The sequence below is a fragment of the Gossypium raimondii genome, chromosome 4 (assembly GCF_025698545.1).
Source record: "Gossypium raimondii isolate GPD5lz chromosome 4, ASM2569854v1, whole genome shotgun sequence".
Lineage (NCBI taxonomy): Eukaryota > Viridiplantae > Streptophyta > Magnoliopsida > Malvales > Malvaceae > Gossypium > Gossypium raimondii.
The window spans coordinates 8,893,898-8,906,769 of NC_068568.1; the positions used below are offsets into that span (position 1 = coordinate 8,893,898).

Below are 12,872 nucleotides of genomic sequence, written 5' to 3' on the forward strand. Positions count from 1 at the left end.
CACATATTGTAGTAAATATGTAATTGTTTTCTTTATATTTGAACGATGAATAAATAAATAAATTTAATTTCACATTTCACTGTTATATCTTTTGTGTTTTTGTCTTTCATGTTTTGCATACATAACAAAATTGTGACAAACAAATATTAGATCATTGATTGTCTAAGTTCAAACTGATGATAAATGACACTGAAGAACATTTATATTACGAGAAAGACAATTTACTTTAGTAGATAATCTAAACGAGTCTGTAATCCCTTAAAATAAATCAAAGTGAGCGTTTGGTTCAAATACTTAGAAGGATTGTCATGTCGTCTACAATTCCAATTAGGGAGATGACTAGTCTTTGCTATCGGAGTAGTTGACTCCACAGGTAGAGACATAGATGTCCTCATTGAAAGAATGATACATATGACTAGACCCAAGTTGAATTAATTCTGAATCCGTTTGTGAATTAATTCAATTGTGACATTCATGGTGTGATTTACCTAAATCCTGAGTTAGTTACTAACCTTGCATATATAACTCATGTGCTTTGATATAAGTGAAACATTATGCTCTAAAGATGGTCAAGCTCATAGGACGTATGTTGGGTACATGACTTGTGTATGGCATGGTTTCATTAGCAACAATGGAATTCATAGCTCGATTAAAGAGTTAATGATATCCTCTCATTGACATTGTGTGGATTGATAAATATGGAATGTGGCCATGGGTTGCTTGTCCTCGAACAAGAAATTTATCAAGGCCATTTGTTGACAGTGATCATATTAATCTTTAAGAAGACACAATGGTGATAATGAGATAAAATAGGATTGTATTGAGCAAACGGATTTAGCTCAAAGGAATCAAGAATATCATATGAGGGTAACACACACATGACAAAGTCATTAGACAAAACAATTGGATGAATTGCTTTCGTAAAGAGTATAAAATAATGAGTTTTTAATCATGGTACTTCTTGTGGGTTGACTCCATAATTAAGTAAATTGTGAATTATCAAAATGATGCTTCTAGATATAATTGCAATTACTCGAGTCTAATTGTAGAAAATTCTACGACTTTGTAAATAATTTAATTGAGTCGATTTATTCGATATGGAATTAAATTAGGCAGTCATGAGAATTGTTCAATTAGAAATTTTGATTAAAGAATTTTCTTGAAAAATTAATTTGGAAAATCTTAGTTATTTTTTAGAAAATTTAATTTTGATCAAATAAAATTAAATTAAAAAATTAATTAAAATTAATATGAAATTTTTAGAAATTAAGTTTTAAGTTAGACAATTGACCCAATGGGTAATTGAATTTGAAAATTGGACCTAAGATTGAAAATTGGGTCCGAGAACCCAAAACCGAGAACGAGACCCAAAAATTGGTCGAACTGGGCCTGGTATGTGAAACCGAGTCGACGGTCTAATTAGTGGTAGGACCAGACTGGTCGAGCCGTCATTGGCTCGGACCGAACCGGTAACAACTGAATCAGCTTGGGATGCTGTGAGGGTGTTGCACCTGCATTGGCACCACCAGACACAACAATGCCGACGGTGATGACGACATTTCAGTGACCGGAGAATGGTGCCAATGGCAGTGACAATGACATTCCAATGGCCAGTGGGTGGTCCTTTAGTGGTTGAGCGGTGGAGGAATCATACTCCTAATAGGACTCTACCAGATAATTTGATTTTAAATTAACTATTCCAAAAATAATATTATTTTAATATATTTAATGTTTAATATAATTTAATACTTATCTTCATAGTATTTTATTAATTTAATATTAAAGTGATTATCTTAATGTTAATTTAAGTTAATATTTATCTTGTAGATAAATATTCCATTAATTTAATAGATTTGATATTAAATTAAATTTAATATTTATCTTGATAAGTATTATATTAATTTAATATTAAAGTGATTAAGTTTAATTATAATTGAATTCTCTAAATTCTCTCCATATAAAGACAACTATAGGTCATTATTTTTCATACACTTGAATTCAAGAGAAAGTTGAAGGGAGAAAATTCTCTGAAATTATTTTAGAAAGTTTCTAGAGATATCAACTTGACGTAAAAGTTTAGAGAAATTGTGAAATTACCCCATAGGTAATTTTGTGAAAAATTTTCTAATTCGAAACGAGCCCACACTCGACAGACATAAGCTTGAGAATAGCAGAGAAGACTACTCGATTAAGCGTTCACCCTAGACGAATTGAAAAGGTACAATTTCGATCAAGTTTTTATTACTTTAGATATCACAACCAAGTTCTTGTTTTTTTGGAAAAAAGGATTTAAAACTCTGGTTTTTCCCTTAAACTTATTTTTCGCTATGTTTTTCAAACCCAATTTTCCAACAGGATAGTGGGAAGGACCACCATGTAACCATAGGTTGGATTGTCCCAAATTCAACTATTTTGTTTTCTTTGTTTCTCTATTTTCTTCTCAATTCCCTTCTTCTTCCTTCTTATTCTCTCGGATTTCTCTCTTTTTTCCCTTTATTCTCTGTCAATTTCTCCTTTTCTAGTTCGTTCCATAACATTCCTCTAATGAAATCCGAATAATTAAAGCCATTTTATTTTCCTTAGAAATGCAAGGAAAACATTGTGCTAATGGGAACAAAGGCTGCGCCACAACATCTACATGGTATAACATCGAGTTAAAAAAAAATGTGCGTTCTCCTAATACTTCTTGATCGATTCCCTCTTTTTCTTGCCATGGTTCGACTAATTAAAAAAAAAAAGAGTTCTTGTTCTTTTTCAAATATTAGAGGAAAATATTTTTCTCGTTTCCTTTAATATTTTCGCATATGAAAATGAAAAAAAAATTATATTAGTTTTTCTTTACACTTGGAGGCATCTTATTGGTTGAGGATGCCAAATTATTTTTTTTTAACAATCCCATGTTTAGGTATCAATTTAACAACTGCTTTTTCAATTGGTATCGAAAATGATGGTTTCAAAACCTCATTTTTATTTTCGAGTCCATAAATATTATTATTTAATATTTACGAGGTTAGTATTAAAGTTTATTAAAGTTTGGTCTCTTAAATTTTGTCAAATAGATAATTAATTAAAGAATAAGGACTAAATTGTAAAAATTGTAAAAGTTTATCACTTTATATTTTTAATTAATTGAAGGACCAAATGAGTGAATAGACCATTAAATAATAGCCAAACAACTAATTATGCTTAAGGTAGCTTAATTAAGTTTTAATTAAATAAATTAATTATTAATATAAGTACAAAATACAAAATATGATAAAACAAAACATTCCTCTTCTTCATCTTCTTCAACCGAAGCAAAAAGAAGAAAGTTAAGGTTCAAAGCTTCAATCTTTCGGCTAAAGATTAATGAGTTCAATTTATTCATTTTCTTGTAATTTTTATGTTTTTGAGAAGGTGGGAACTTGATTTAGCTAGCCCATGTACTAACTTGCAAAACTGCTAATGTTTCTAAAAGTTTCCATTGATGAGTTCTTTATGAAATTGGTGTTCAATGGTTAGATTTTAAGCTTAGAAGTGAAAAATGACTAGTTTATAAGATTTAATTGCTAGCTTTTGAGCATAGAGATTAAAGTGTATAAATTTCAAAATTTGTGTAAAATTTCTATAATTATTGATAGTAGATAGTCTTAAAAGGATGTAACTGAGATCAGTTCTGAAATCGAAGCTCAAATTTGAAAGATATTGCAAATTCGATTTTAGGGACTAAATTAAATAAAATGTAAAAATTTAGGGAATTCAAAAATAAAATTGAACTAATTCATACTTTTAATAAGATTTTATAAAATGTTTAAAATTGATAAATTGAATTGAATAATTGTATAGATTAGAAATTGGACCAAATCGAAATAATCGGGAAAAGACAAAATTGTTGAATAGTAATTGAAGTTCCAACTTAATTGTTGATTTTCTTCAGGTAAGTTCATAAGGTATTATTGTATTTAAATTGTTATATATTTTAATTATGAATTTTGTATGTTTGATAGTAATTTGAATTGTTTGCAATTTGGTATAAAAGGTGAGAAATGGACTAAATCGTAAAGAAAGAATAAATTGACTAATAAATTGAATAGGATGAATTGCAATATGAGATATTTAAAAATTGATATTTGCTTATGACTGGCGAATCATATTGGTATGAATTTGATTGATTATTGAGATAGAGGATTAAATTGAATAAAATTGAAAATAATATAACTAGGTGAAATTGTGAAGTTTTCTTGGAATTGAGATGAATCATGACACGCTATCTTTGAAATGATATTTTCACTGATGAAATGATGATATTGAAATTGATAGAACGATAATCAAACAAATAATGAAATTAGATTATTAGTTAACCTATTAACTGTTTAGGTAGAGTCAAATATAGTTGTCATGTCATAGGATGGACAGAGTACGGGTTACTTCGACTATGTGTCGATGAGTACTAGGCGCAACTTTTACTTTGGTTATACCGATGAGCATTGAGTGCAAACTATTTACTTCAGAATTGTTCGATGAGGCACTAAGTGCCAAATTGGTGTGTTGGTTGAATCCGTGTATTCATTCAAATCCGAGTCAAGTTAATAGAGATATAAAATGTAAAGTTGATAATGGTATATCAATTGATTTGATGTTGTGAAATAATGCTTAAAAGAAGAGTTATAATATATGAATTGAGATAGTATACAAAAGATTATGCAAACTGGATATACAAGTCTAGAGGATTGATAAGAGAACGTGACAAATCAATCGATTTGATTTGGAAAATGATATGAATATGATATTGAATTGATTAAGTGTTGATTGATTTTGTGAATGGCATTGTAATGTTGATTATAAGTGAACTAGAATATTATATGTTTGAATTACTACGTGATACAATTATAAATTCAACTTACCTTGTTTATATGTGATAGTATTTTCGGTATTGTCATATTGGGCTTTAGATATCGCGATACCATCTCGATATATTTTAAAAATTTTCAATTTAGTCTAAGTTTATTCCCGGGATGATAAAGAGTTTTTGTAAGTTCGATCAAGGCTCGGATTTAATTGTATATCATAATGTGAATGCGTTTATGACATGATTGTATGTTTGTATGTTATATTTACGGTGTATCTGACTGTAGTTGCTCCGACAACGGATATCGCATCCTATAACTTGAACCCAACAGTTGAGTTAGGCGAGAGGTGTTACAATTAGAATAGTCCAAACCAAAATATCAAAGTGGACTTATTAAGATTAAGGGTTAAAAATTACATTAACCTTAAAAACTCATTTTAGAGTGGAAATTGTGTGAGTTTGTGCTAGACAAAAAATCAAAAAAAAAAAATTGAAAAATATTCGAAAAGGTTTTTGAAATAGGCTTAATATATTATTTGATATTCGAATTTGACATTTTTTTCTAATGTGGTACATGTGTTATTTTTGGTCCAATATGATACCTATATTTGACAAAACATAAATATTTTGGTACCCAAAGGTATCAATGTTAACTTTTAGTGTTTAATTCAAGTTTTGAGTTGATTTAATGAAAGTCGATTTCTAATATTATTAGATTTGAATTTTTATGATTTTTATTAAAATAATTTTAGTGTTAATTATGAATTTGTTTAATTTTACGTTTAATTTGTCAAATATAATCCGATGGATGTAATTTAATTTCGATTTTAGGGTTGATTTGATAAAATTAATTATTAAAATTAACTAATTATAAAATTTTAATCAAATTAACTCTAAAGTCCATATTAAACACTAAAAATAATATAAATACCATATTAAAAAGAACATTAAACTTAAGTACTAAATTATGCATTAAGCGTTTAAGATAAAAAATAATAATTTAGTCCACACAAGTTCTATTTTTTATTTGGATGATGAAAAAATAAATATTTTATATTTAAAAAAAAACCAACCAAGTCTTAGTAAACAAATTAAAAAATTGAAGTCAAGCCATCAACTCAAAAGAACTATAAGCAGAAAGAAATTTCGGAGAAGGCGTCCCCATCAGCAGCAGCAGCGACCGAAGTCGGTGATTGTGAATACGCGCTACCAAGGTCAACACCTCCATCCTCTGCTCCAAAATCAAAAGTCCACAACTTCGGCTGCCCAAACACTGCAACACTATTTATTTATTCCTCTTACTCTCCAATCATGGCGCGTAGTCTAAGCACGGCTGACGCTTTTCGTCTTAATGCTCCTACATTCTGTACGCCACTTAATTGCGCGTAGGTCTAGTGCTTTTCTCGTTTTCTAATGTGAACCCGACGACCAAACCTAGCTTTAGTCTTTGGGTGTATAGATTATAGACCGACCTTTCTACCTGGCATATGAATCAAATTACAAAACTATTTAGGGTTAATACCACAAGACATACCCAAAATATACTCTAAATTCTAAATTAATCCTCAAATTTCAAATATATTGTACTTCCATTACCCTCTTTGTCAACTTAAATGTTAAATCTAGTCCATATTTCACATAGAATATATTTAAAACACATGATCAAATTTTAAGCACATGCCTTCACATTAGATCATTTAGATCTAATATATGATAAAATGAAAGAAAAAGAAATATCTCTCTTAAATATTAAGGACACATTCAATTCTTTTTTAATATGTCAAATCAAAATGTAAAATCCGAGCTAGTATCTAATGTTCAAATTGAAGGTTAAATAGATGGAAATATCTTATTATATGATATTGATATTTTGATAATTCAATTAAAATTTTTTGAAGTTATAGGATCAATTTAAAAATTAGACTATAAATTGAGGATGTTTGGAGTAATTAATCCAAGTTTAAAAAACTCATTCGTACGAGTCAAAATCGAAGCCGTCGTCCCCCTTGTTTTTGCTGACTATATTTTGAGCCATTATTCATCATTGTCATAATCATCATCTCACAATCACGGAAGCAAATTTGTGATTCTCACTAACTTCACTACATTTCAGCTATTCATTATTTTTTTGGTGCTAGTAAGCCATGAGGAACACAAAAAATTCAAGTTCTGGGTGTTTCTCCGCCGTTTTCCGCCGGCTTTTTTGTTCGGGGAGTCCTCAAACACATCCATCAGACCCCATTATAGAGTTAAACGCCGTTGATATCATGGCTAAGGCTCAAGTCCAAGCATCTGAAAGTGGTCCTGGGATAGTGGCTAGGCTAATGGGGCTGGACACATTGCCTGACAGCAACTGGGTTTGTAGAGCCAAAACTCCAATTTCAGTTCCTCGGAGCAAGTCAGTCAATTTCATGGATTATATGCTGGATTTTGATTTAACAAAAGCCACTCATCGTCGAGTGAAAACGTCGACGTCGTTTCAGGAGCTACCGCAAAGTCCGCAGCTGTTGCAGCACAATCAAGAAACAATGTCTGAGCCAAGGAAATGGAAATCCCAAAGAGTAAATGGATCAAGTGGTAAGAATGTTAAGCAAAATGTGAATGTTAGAGAGAAAGTATGTTCCAAGAAGAAAAACAAGAAGATATCTAAGCTTAAAAACGAGCCAAGGAGAGTTTCTAGTAAACAATCTTTGAAGTCCAGTGGCTGCATTGGTGTAAATTCAAAGGCAAAAACTCCATTGGAGGAAGTCTCTGTTAAGACGAAGAAAAAAAACCAACGTGCAGTTAAGAAAGTTGAGTATACTGACAGTAACTCGGAGGGTTCAAGTTCAAGTTTAAGCCCAGTTTCTGTCCTCTATGTCAATGATTTTGAGTCGACGAAAAACGAGGAGACTGCGTGTTTCATGGAGTTGGTGGATAGACCTAGCAAAATGACAGATGAAGATATAAAATTCTCAAATTGGATAACGAAGAAACTTTTCACGTTTGAAGACTATGAAGAAATCTGTGTGAAGCTTGAGGAGCAAATACTTGATTTAATGTTGCACCAAGTAGCTGATGAACTTGTGGGATTCCACACATGGAATGTTTGGAAACAAAAAACAAACTTGGTGGGTACTTTGAGCAAAACCCAGAGTTTTTATCCTTCAAATCTACAGGTAAACCTTGAAAAATAAAATTCGAAGGAGTTGGCCGAATTTGATTACTGGTGCGGTTCTCTCTGCTAGCAAATTGCAGCATGGAGTTAGTGTCAAGTAAGCAAAGGATATATAGGAATGATATTTTACATGTTCAGAAATTGTAAACTATAGTTTAAGGGGGAATGCCCCTATTTATAGTTTTATATTTCAGCTTTAGGCAGAGAATGGATATTTTCCACCCTTCCTTGTACTTGAATTTGACATGAATACATCTTCATTGACCATTATAGTTTTTGGTATGATTGAAATCGGAACTAAGAGAATGATCGAAAAAATATTGCTTCTGTGTACTAATAAAATGGTGTCAAAATCTAGCTATGCATTAGCTATATAACACCTCTGTCTCTGTCTGAGCATCCAAAACCCCCTCAATCTTTAGGTTTTACCCTTATTTTTCCTCACTGCATCGATGAAATTAGTCATCACTTGTTGCTCATCGAGTGGTGGTCGTGAGGCAAAGTGCTGCTGCACAGCATTGATAATTTTTACCCTTGATGAACCAGGCCGGATTCCCTTGATTTTGAAGTACCTTATATATCTTCTCAAAGTATTAGTTTCTAGTTTTGCGAAGTTCACCTGAGTAGTATGTCTTTCTGTACGAACTCCACGATTTTTCCCATGCTTAGATTTGACATCATTCATTTTGAATTCACTCAATTTCATTATCAAGTCTTGACCATTGTCTTCTGCATCTCCCTCAGCGAGTTTTTGCACAGTGACATCTCTGGAGCAATGGCCTTTTTTCTTACGAACCAGACTATTTTTCCCATGCTCAGACTCTTCGAAGTTCTTGGTTACAAGTCTAATTGTTTGTCCACTTGATGAATCAGGTTTGACATCCTTCATTTTTAAGTCTCTGATAGTCTTTCCCTCGGCAGGTTCATACATAGGAACTGGAGGATTTTTCGCAGGCTCCTCCTCTTTGAAGTTCGGAAATTTAATCTTTAGTCTTGTTGATGAATCAGGTTTGACATTCTTCATTTTGATGTCACTGATCGTCTCTCCCGAGCTTCGGTTATCGTTTTGTTTCTCTATCTGTGACTGGTTCTGTTCCCATGCATCTCCCTCAGCATGTTCATACATAGGAACTGCAGGGTTTTTTGCGTGCTCCGGCTCATTGAAGGTCCCAATGACGAGTCCATTTGATGAATCAGGTTTGACATCCTTCATTTTCAAGTCACTGATTATCTTTCTCCGGCTTTGCATATTGTTTCGTTTCTCTATCTGTGGCTTGTTCTGGTCCAATGCAATTCCCTCAACATGTTCATACATAGGAACTGCAGGGTTTTACGCGTGCTCCAACTCATCCAGTCCAAGTCCTAGTCCTAGTTCATACATAGCCCCCACTTTTGCAACATTCCAAACTTCAACTGGTAAGCTCAGCACACAGTTAAAAACTATCAGGAATATGATAGACCACAGTTGACTAGATTACAATTCTAACCAATTCTCTGCTTTTCCCATCATTTTCTTGCCCACCAAAATGCATGACACCAATGTACTTTTGTCCTATTTTCTGTATAGCTCCAAGAAAACTTAATTCATAAAGAACAGTTGTTGGAGTCACGACATAAACCCCAACACCATGAAACAACTTTCTTTTTGTTGTTGTTTCAACAGGTTGAATATCTGTAACAACTACCAAATGCGACTTTCGGACACCCTTGAGGAACATTTTTCACTTCATTATGTATTGAAAGTCAAAAGCAAAACATAAAGTTTTCTAAGTAGTTCATTAATTTCCTTTGGTTTCTCAGCAACCAAAACAATATATAATTAAAGCCTGAAGATGACTACCCAAAGAACCCTAAAAAGTACTAAAATGTCGGGTTTTCTTTTACGACTTTCTTGATAAAGAATCAAAAGATTTCAAAACAGAAGAAAAGAAAAATGCGTAACGAAAGCAAAGAAAATAAATAGTTTGACAAATGACAAAGGAGTTAGAGAGAATGACCGTACCTACGTACCTTGAGAGGGACAAGTGGGTGTATAATTAAAGATGGTGACGTGAAAGAGAATGAGTCTTTTGTTTCTTTCTTCACCTTTGAAATCGGAACTCAGAATTTTACACCTTTTTTCTTTGTGTAATTAATGGCAGAATATATAACTAGTCATGGACCATCTCTCCTTCTAGTTTTAAAAGCTTTTAGACTTTAGTTGAGTTCCCGCGGAGAAAATTGGCTAAATTCCTCTTCAGTCCTTGTACATTGATAAATTTTAAGATGTAGTTCTTATATACTTGAAAGTTATATTTTGAAATCTTCTAACAGATCATTAAATTCATCAGTATTTCTCATTAAAATTTATTTGACTAAGTTATGAGATAGAAAATAAATATATTAATGATGTTAATAATTAAATAGAAAATTTTCAATCGAAAAGTATGAGAATTTTAATTTTAACTTTCAAATTTTATAAAATTCAATATTTATTGACCTTTAAAATAAATATCATGCTCCATCCTCGTAAACCCACGGGTCACTCCATATATATATGTCAATTACAGTATTGGTGTTTATATATATATTTTTAATTAAATATAAAAAGATTTTTATATACTTTTTTTTTATTGAACAATGGATCGTATCGATGATGGCCATGAACACCTCTAATTAGAAGTGAAGTTAATATTAAAGGTATGATGTCAAATTTAGCCCTTAACATTTTCATATTTTGTCAATTTGACTTTTATTCTTTTTTAAGCTAAATTTGGCCCTCAACTTCTTGAAAAGAATCAAATTTGACTATCGACCTTTCAAAAAGAGTTGAATTGTTATTTTGAACGAAAATGTTGACTAAAACATTAAATTTTTAAACATTACAGCCTACATGTGCTCCATGCTAATTTTTATGGAATTTTTACATTTTTTAATTTTGATTTTTATTTTAACTATTTTTGTTAATTTTATATTGTTTGTTAGTGTGATATAAGGCAAATAATATCATATTAGCATGAAGTAAACGTGATTTCTATGCGAGTTGTCATGCCAATATTATTAAAATGTAATGTTTTAATCAATTTTGTGTTAAAAAAACGTTTTGACTCTTTTTGAAACTAATGGTCCAATTTATCTTAAAAATAAAAATATAATTGATAAAATATAATCATTGAGTGTTAAATTTAACATTATTTAGCTAACTTGTTTTGGTTTTATTTTATTTCTTTTATGGTTAATTTAGCTAGAAAAGTTTCATATATAACATATTTATAAATCAACTTTGACTTTTCTAGAAAAAAATTACTTGTCTAATTAATTAATTCAATTATAGAATTCAATTTTTTTCTTTATTTTTGTTCGATTGATTCTTGGTAAATGAAAATAACACTGATATATTTTGTTTTACAAAATACCCTTAAAATTTAAAAAAATCATTTCCTAACAAAAATTATACAATTCTTCAACTACTTATAATCCCCAAACTCTTAAATTGAAATATAATGAAAACTCAAAAAGAAAAAGAAGAAGAATACATACTTAAACAAGCTTGAAACACATCGTTGTAATTGTCATGACAACAATACCAACAAAATTCAGACTCAATCCCTCACTTGACTTAAACCAATTTGGAACAATTACAGACATTTAGCGAACAATTCAAAATGAAAACCATTAAATACATCATTTCAATCATTCAATACAATTTAAAACATTTCTTGAGTCTTATTCATGCTTACGTAAGCTCTAAAGTTGACATGGGATCAAGCAAAAACCAAACTGCAAAGATTTCAAAAGTTTAAAAAGACGTCGTGACAATGTGACAAACTAACTTGGCCTCGTTGCGACGACAAGGTTCCTCGTCGCGCAGTGGCCTAAAGTTCCAAACTCATCGCGACGATCTCTACACGACATCAAGACGTGGACCCTATTTTTGGTGCATTAGGCCTTTTGATACCAAATCACTTGGCCACCTAAACCATCAATCATATAGGTGCAAAAATGCACAACTTAACTTGTATAAACCAAGCCAAAACACATGCCAAAGCATTCATTTAATCATTTCTAAAATCAACAAATGCATTATGCCTTAATCATAAACCTCTGCATATCAAACAACTTATAAAAATCAACCTATTCTATGCCATCACATTATCACACAATTTTCCATTCAACAAGGCATACACAATGCACATACCATGCATCAACCTTATATCAAGATCATATCATAATAATAAGCCACATTTGATGCGGAACCCCGGATCTAGACACAAGAGAAATACAAATTAGAAATAAAAACGAGAATAAATAAAATTAGTTAAATAATAATAATAATAATAAAATGATAGATTTGCCCTATGGAACCCTTGGTTAACTTGCAACCAAAAACGCCAATTACAAAGTCTTGGACAAAAGCATTCATCTTTGATTTTAATTGCCGTGCCTTGCTTCGAGTGATTGGACCACAAGGAAAAACAACCCCTTGAGTGTCACCTCTTTGACTTGTATCATTCTCCCCCTCTTCAAGAAGATTCGTCTTCGAATCTGAACCTACATCAAATTCAAAAGGAGAAAGATCAGAAACATTGAAAGTAGCACTAACACTATACTCACCAGGAAGATCGATGCGATAAGCATTGTCATTTATTTTCTCGAGTACTTGGAATGGTCCATCTCCTCGTGCATCAAGTTTATTCTTTCTCTTAGAAGGAAATCGTTCCTTCCTCATATGCACCCATACCCAATCTCCAGGTTCAAACAAGACTTGCTTTCGCCCTTTATTAGCTCGATGTGCATTGGACTCATTCTTTTTCTCAATGGCTTTACGAGCCTTCTCATGTATCTCTTTCACTAAATCAGCTTTCCTTTCACCATCTAAATTAGCAATCTCATTCAAAGGTAAAGGAA

The 12,872-nt window shown here is 31.5% G+C and overlaps 1 protein-coding gene across 1 annotated transcript; it reads left to right on the top strand.

The window, feature by feature from the left end:
• The first annotated feature begins 6,972 nt into the window (after window positions 1-6,972).
• On the top strand, window positions 6,973-8,086 carry LOC105779064 (uncharacterized). Its single transcript, XM_012602814.1, has 2 exons — window positions 6,973-7,986; window positions 8,066-8,086. The coding sequence occupies exons 1-2, from the start codon at window positions 6,973-6,975 to the stop codon at window positions 8,084-8,086; spliced, it is 1,035 nt and encodes a 344-aa protein (XP_012458268.1).
• Window positions 8,087-12,872: the final 4,786 nt, after the last annotated feature.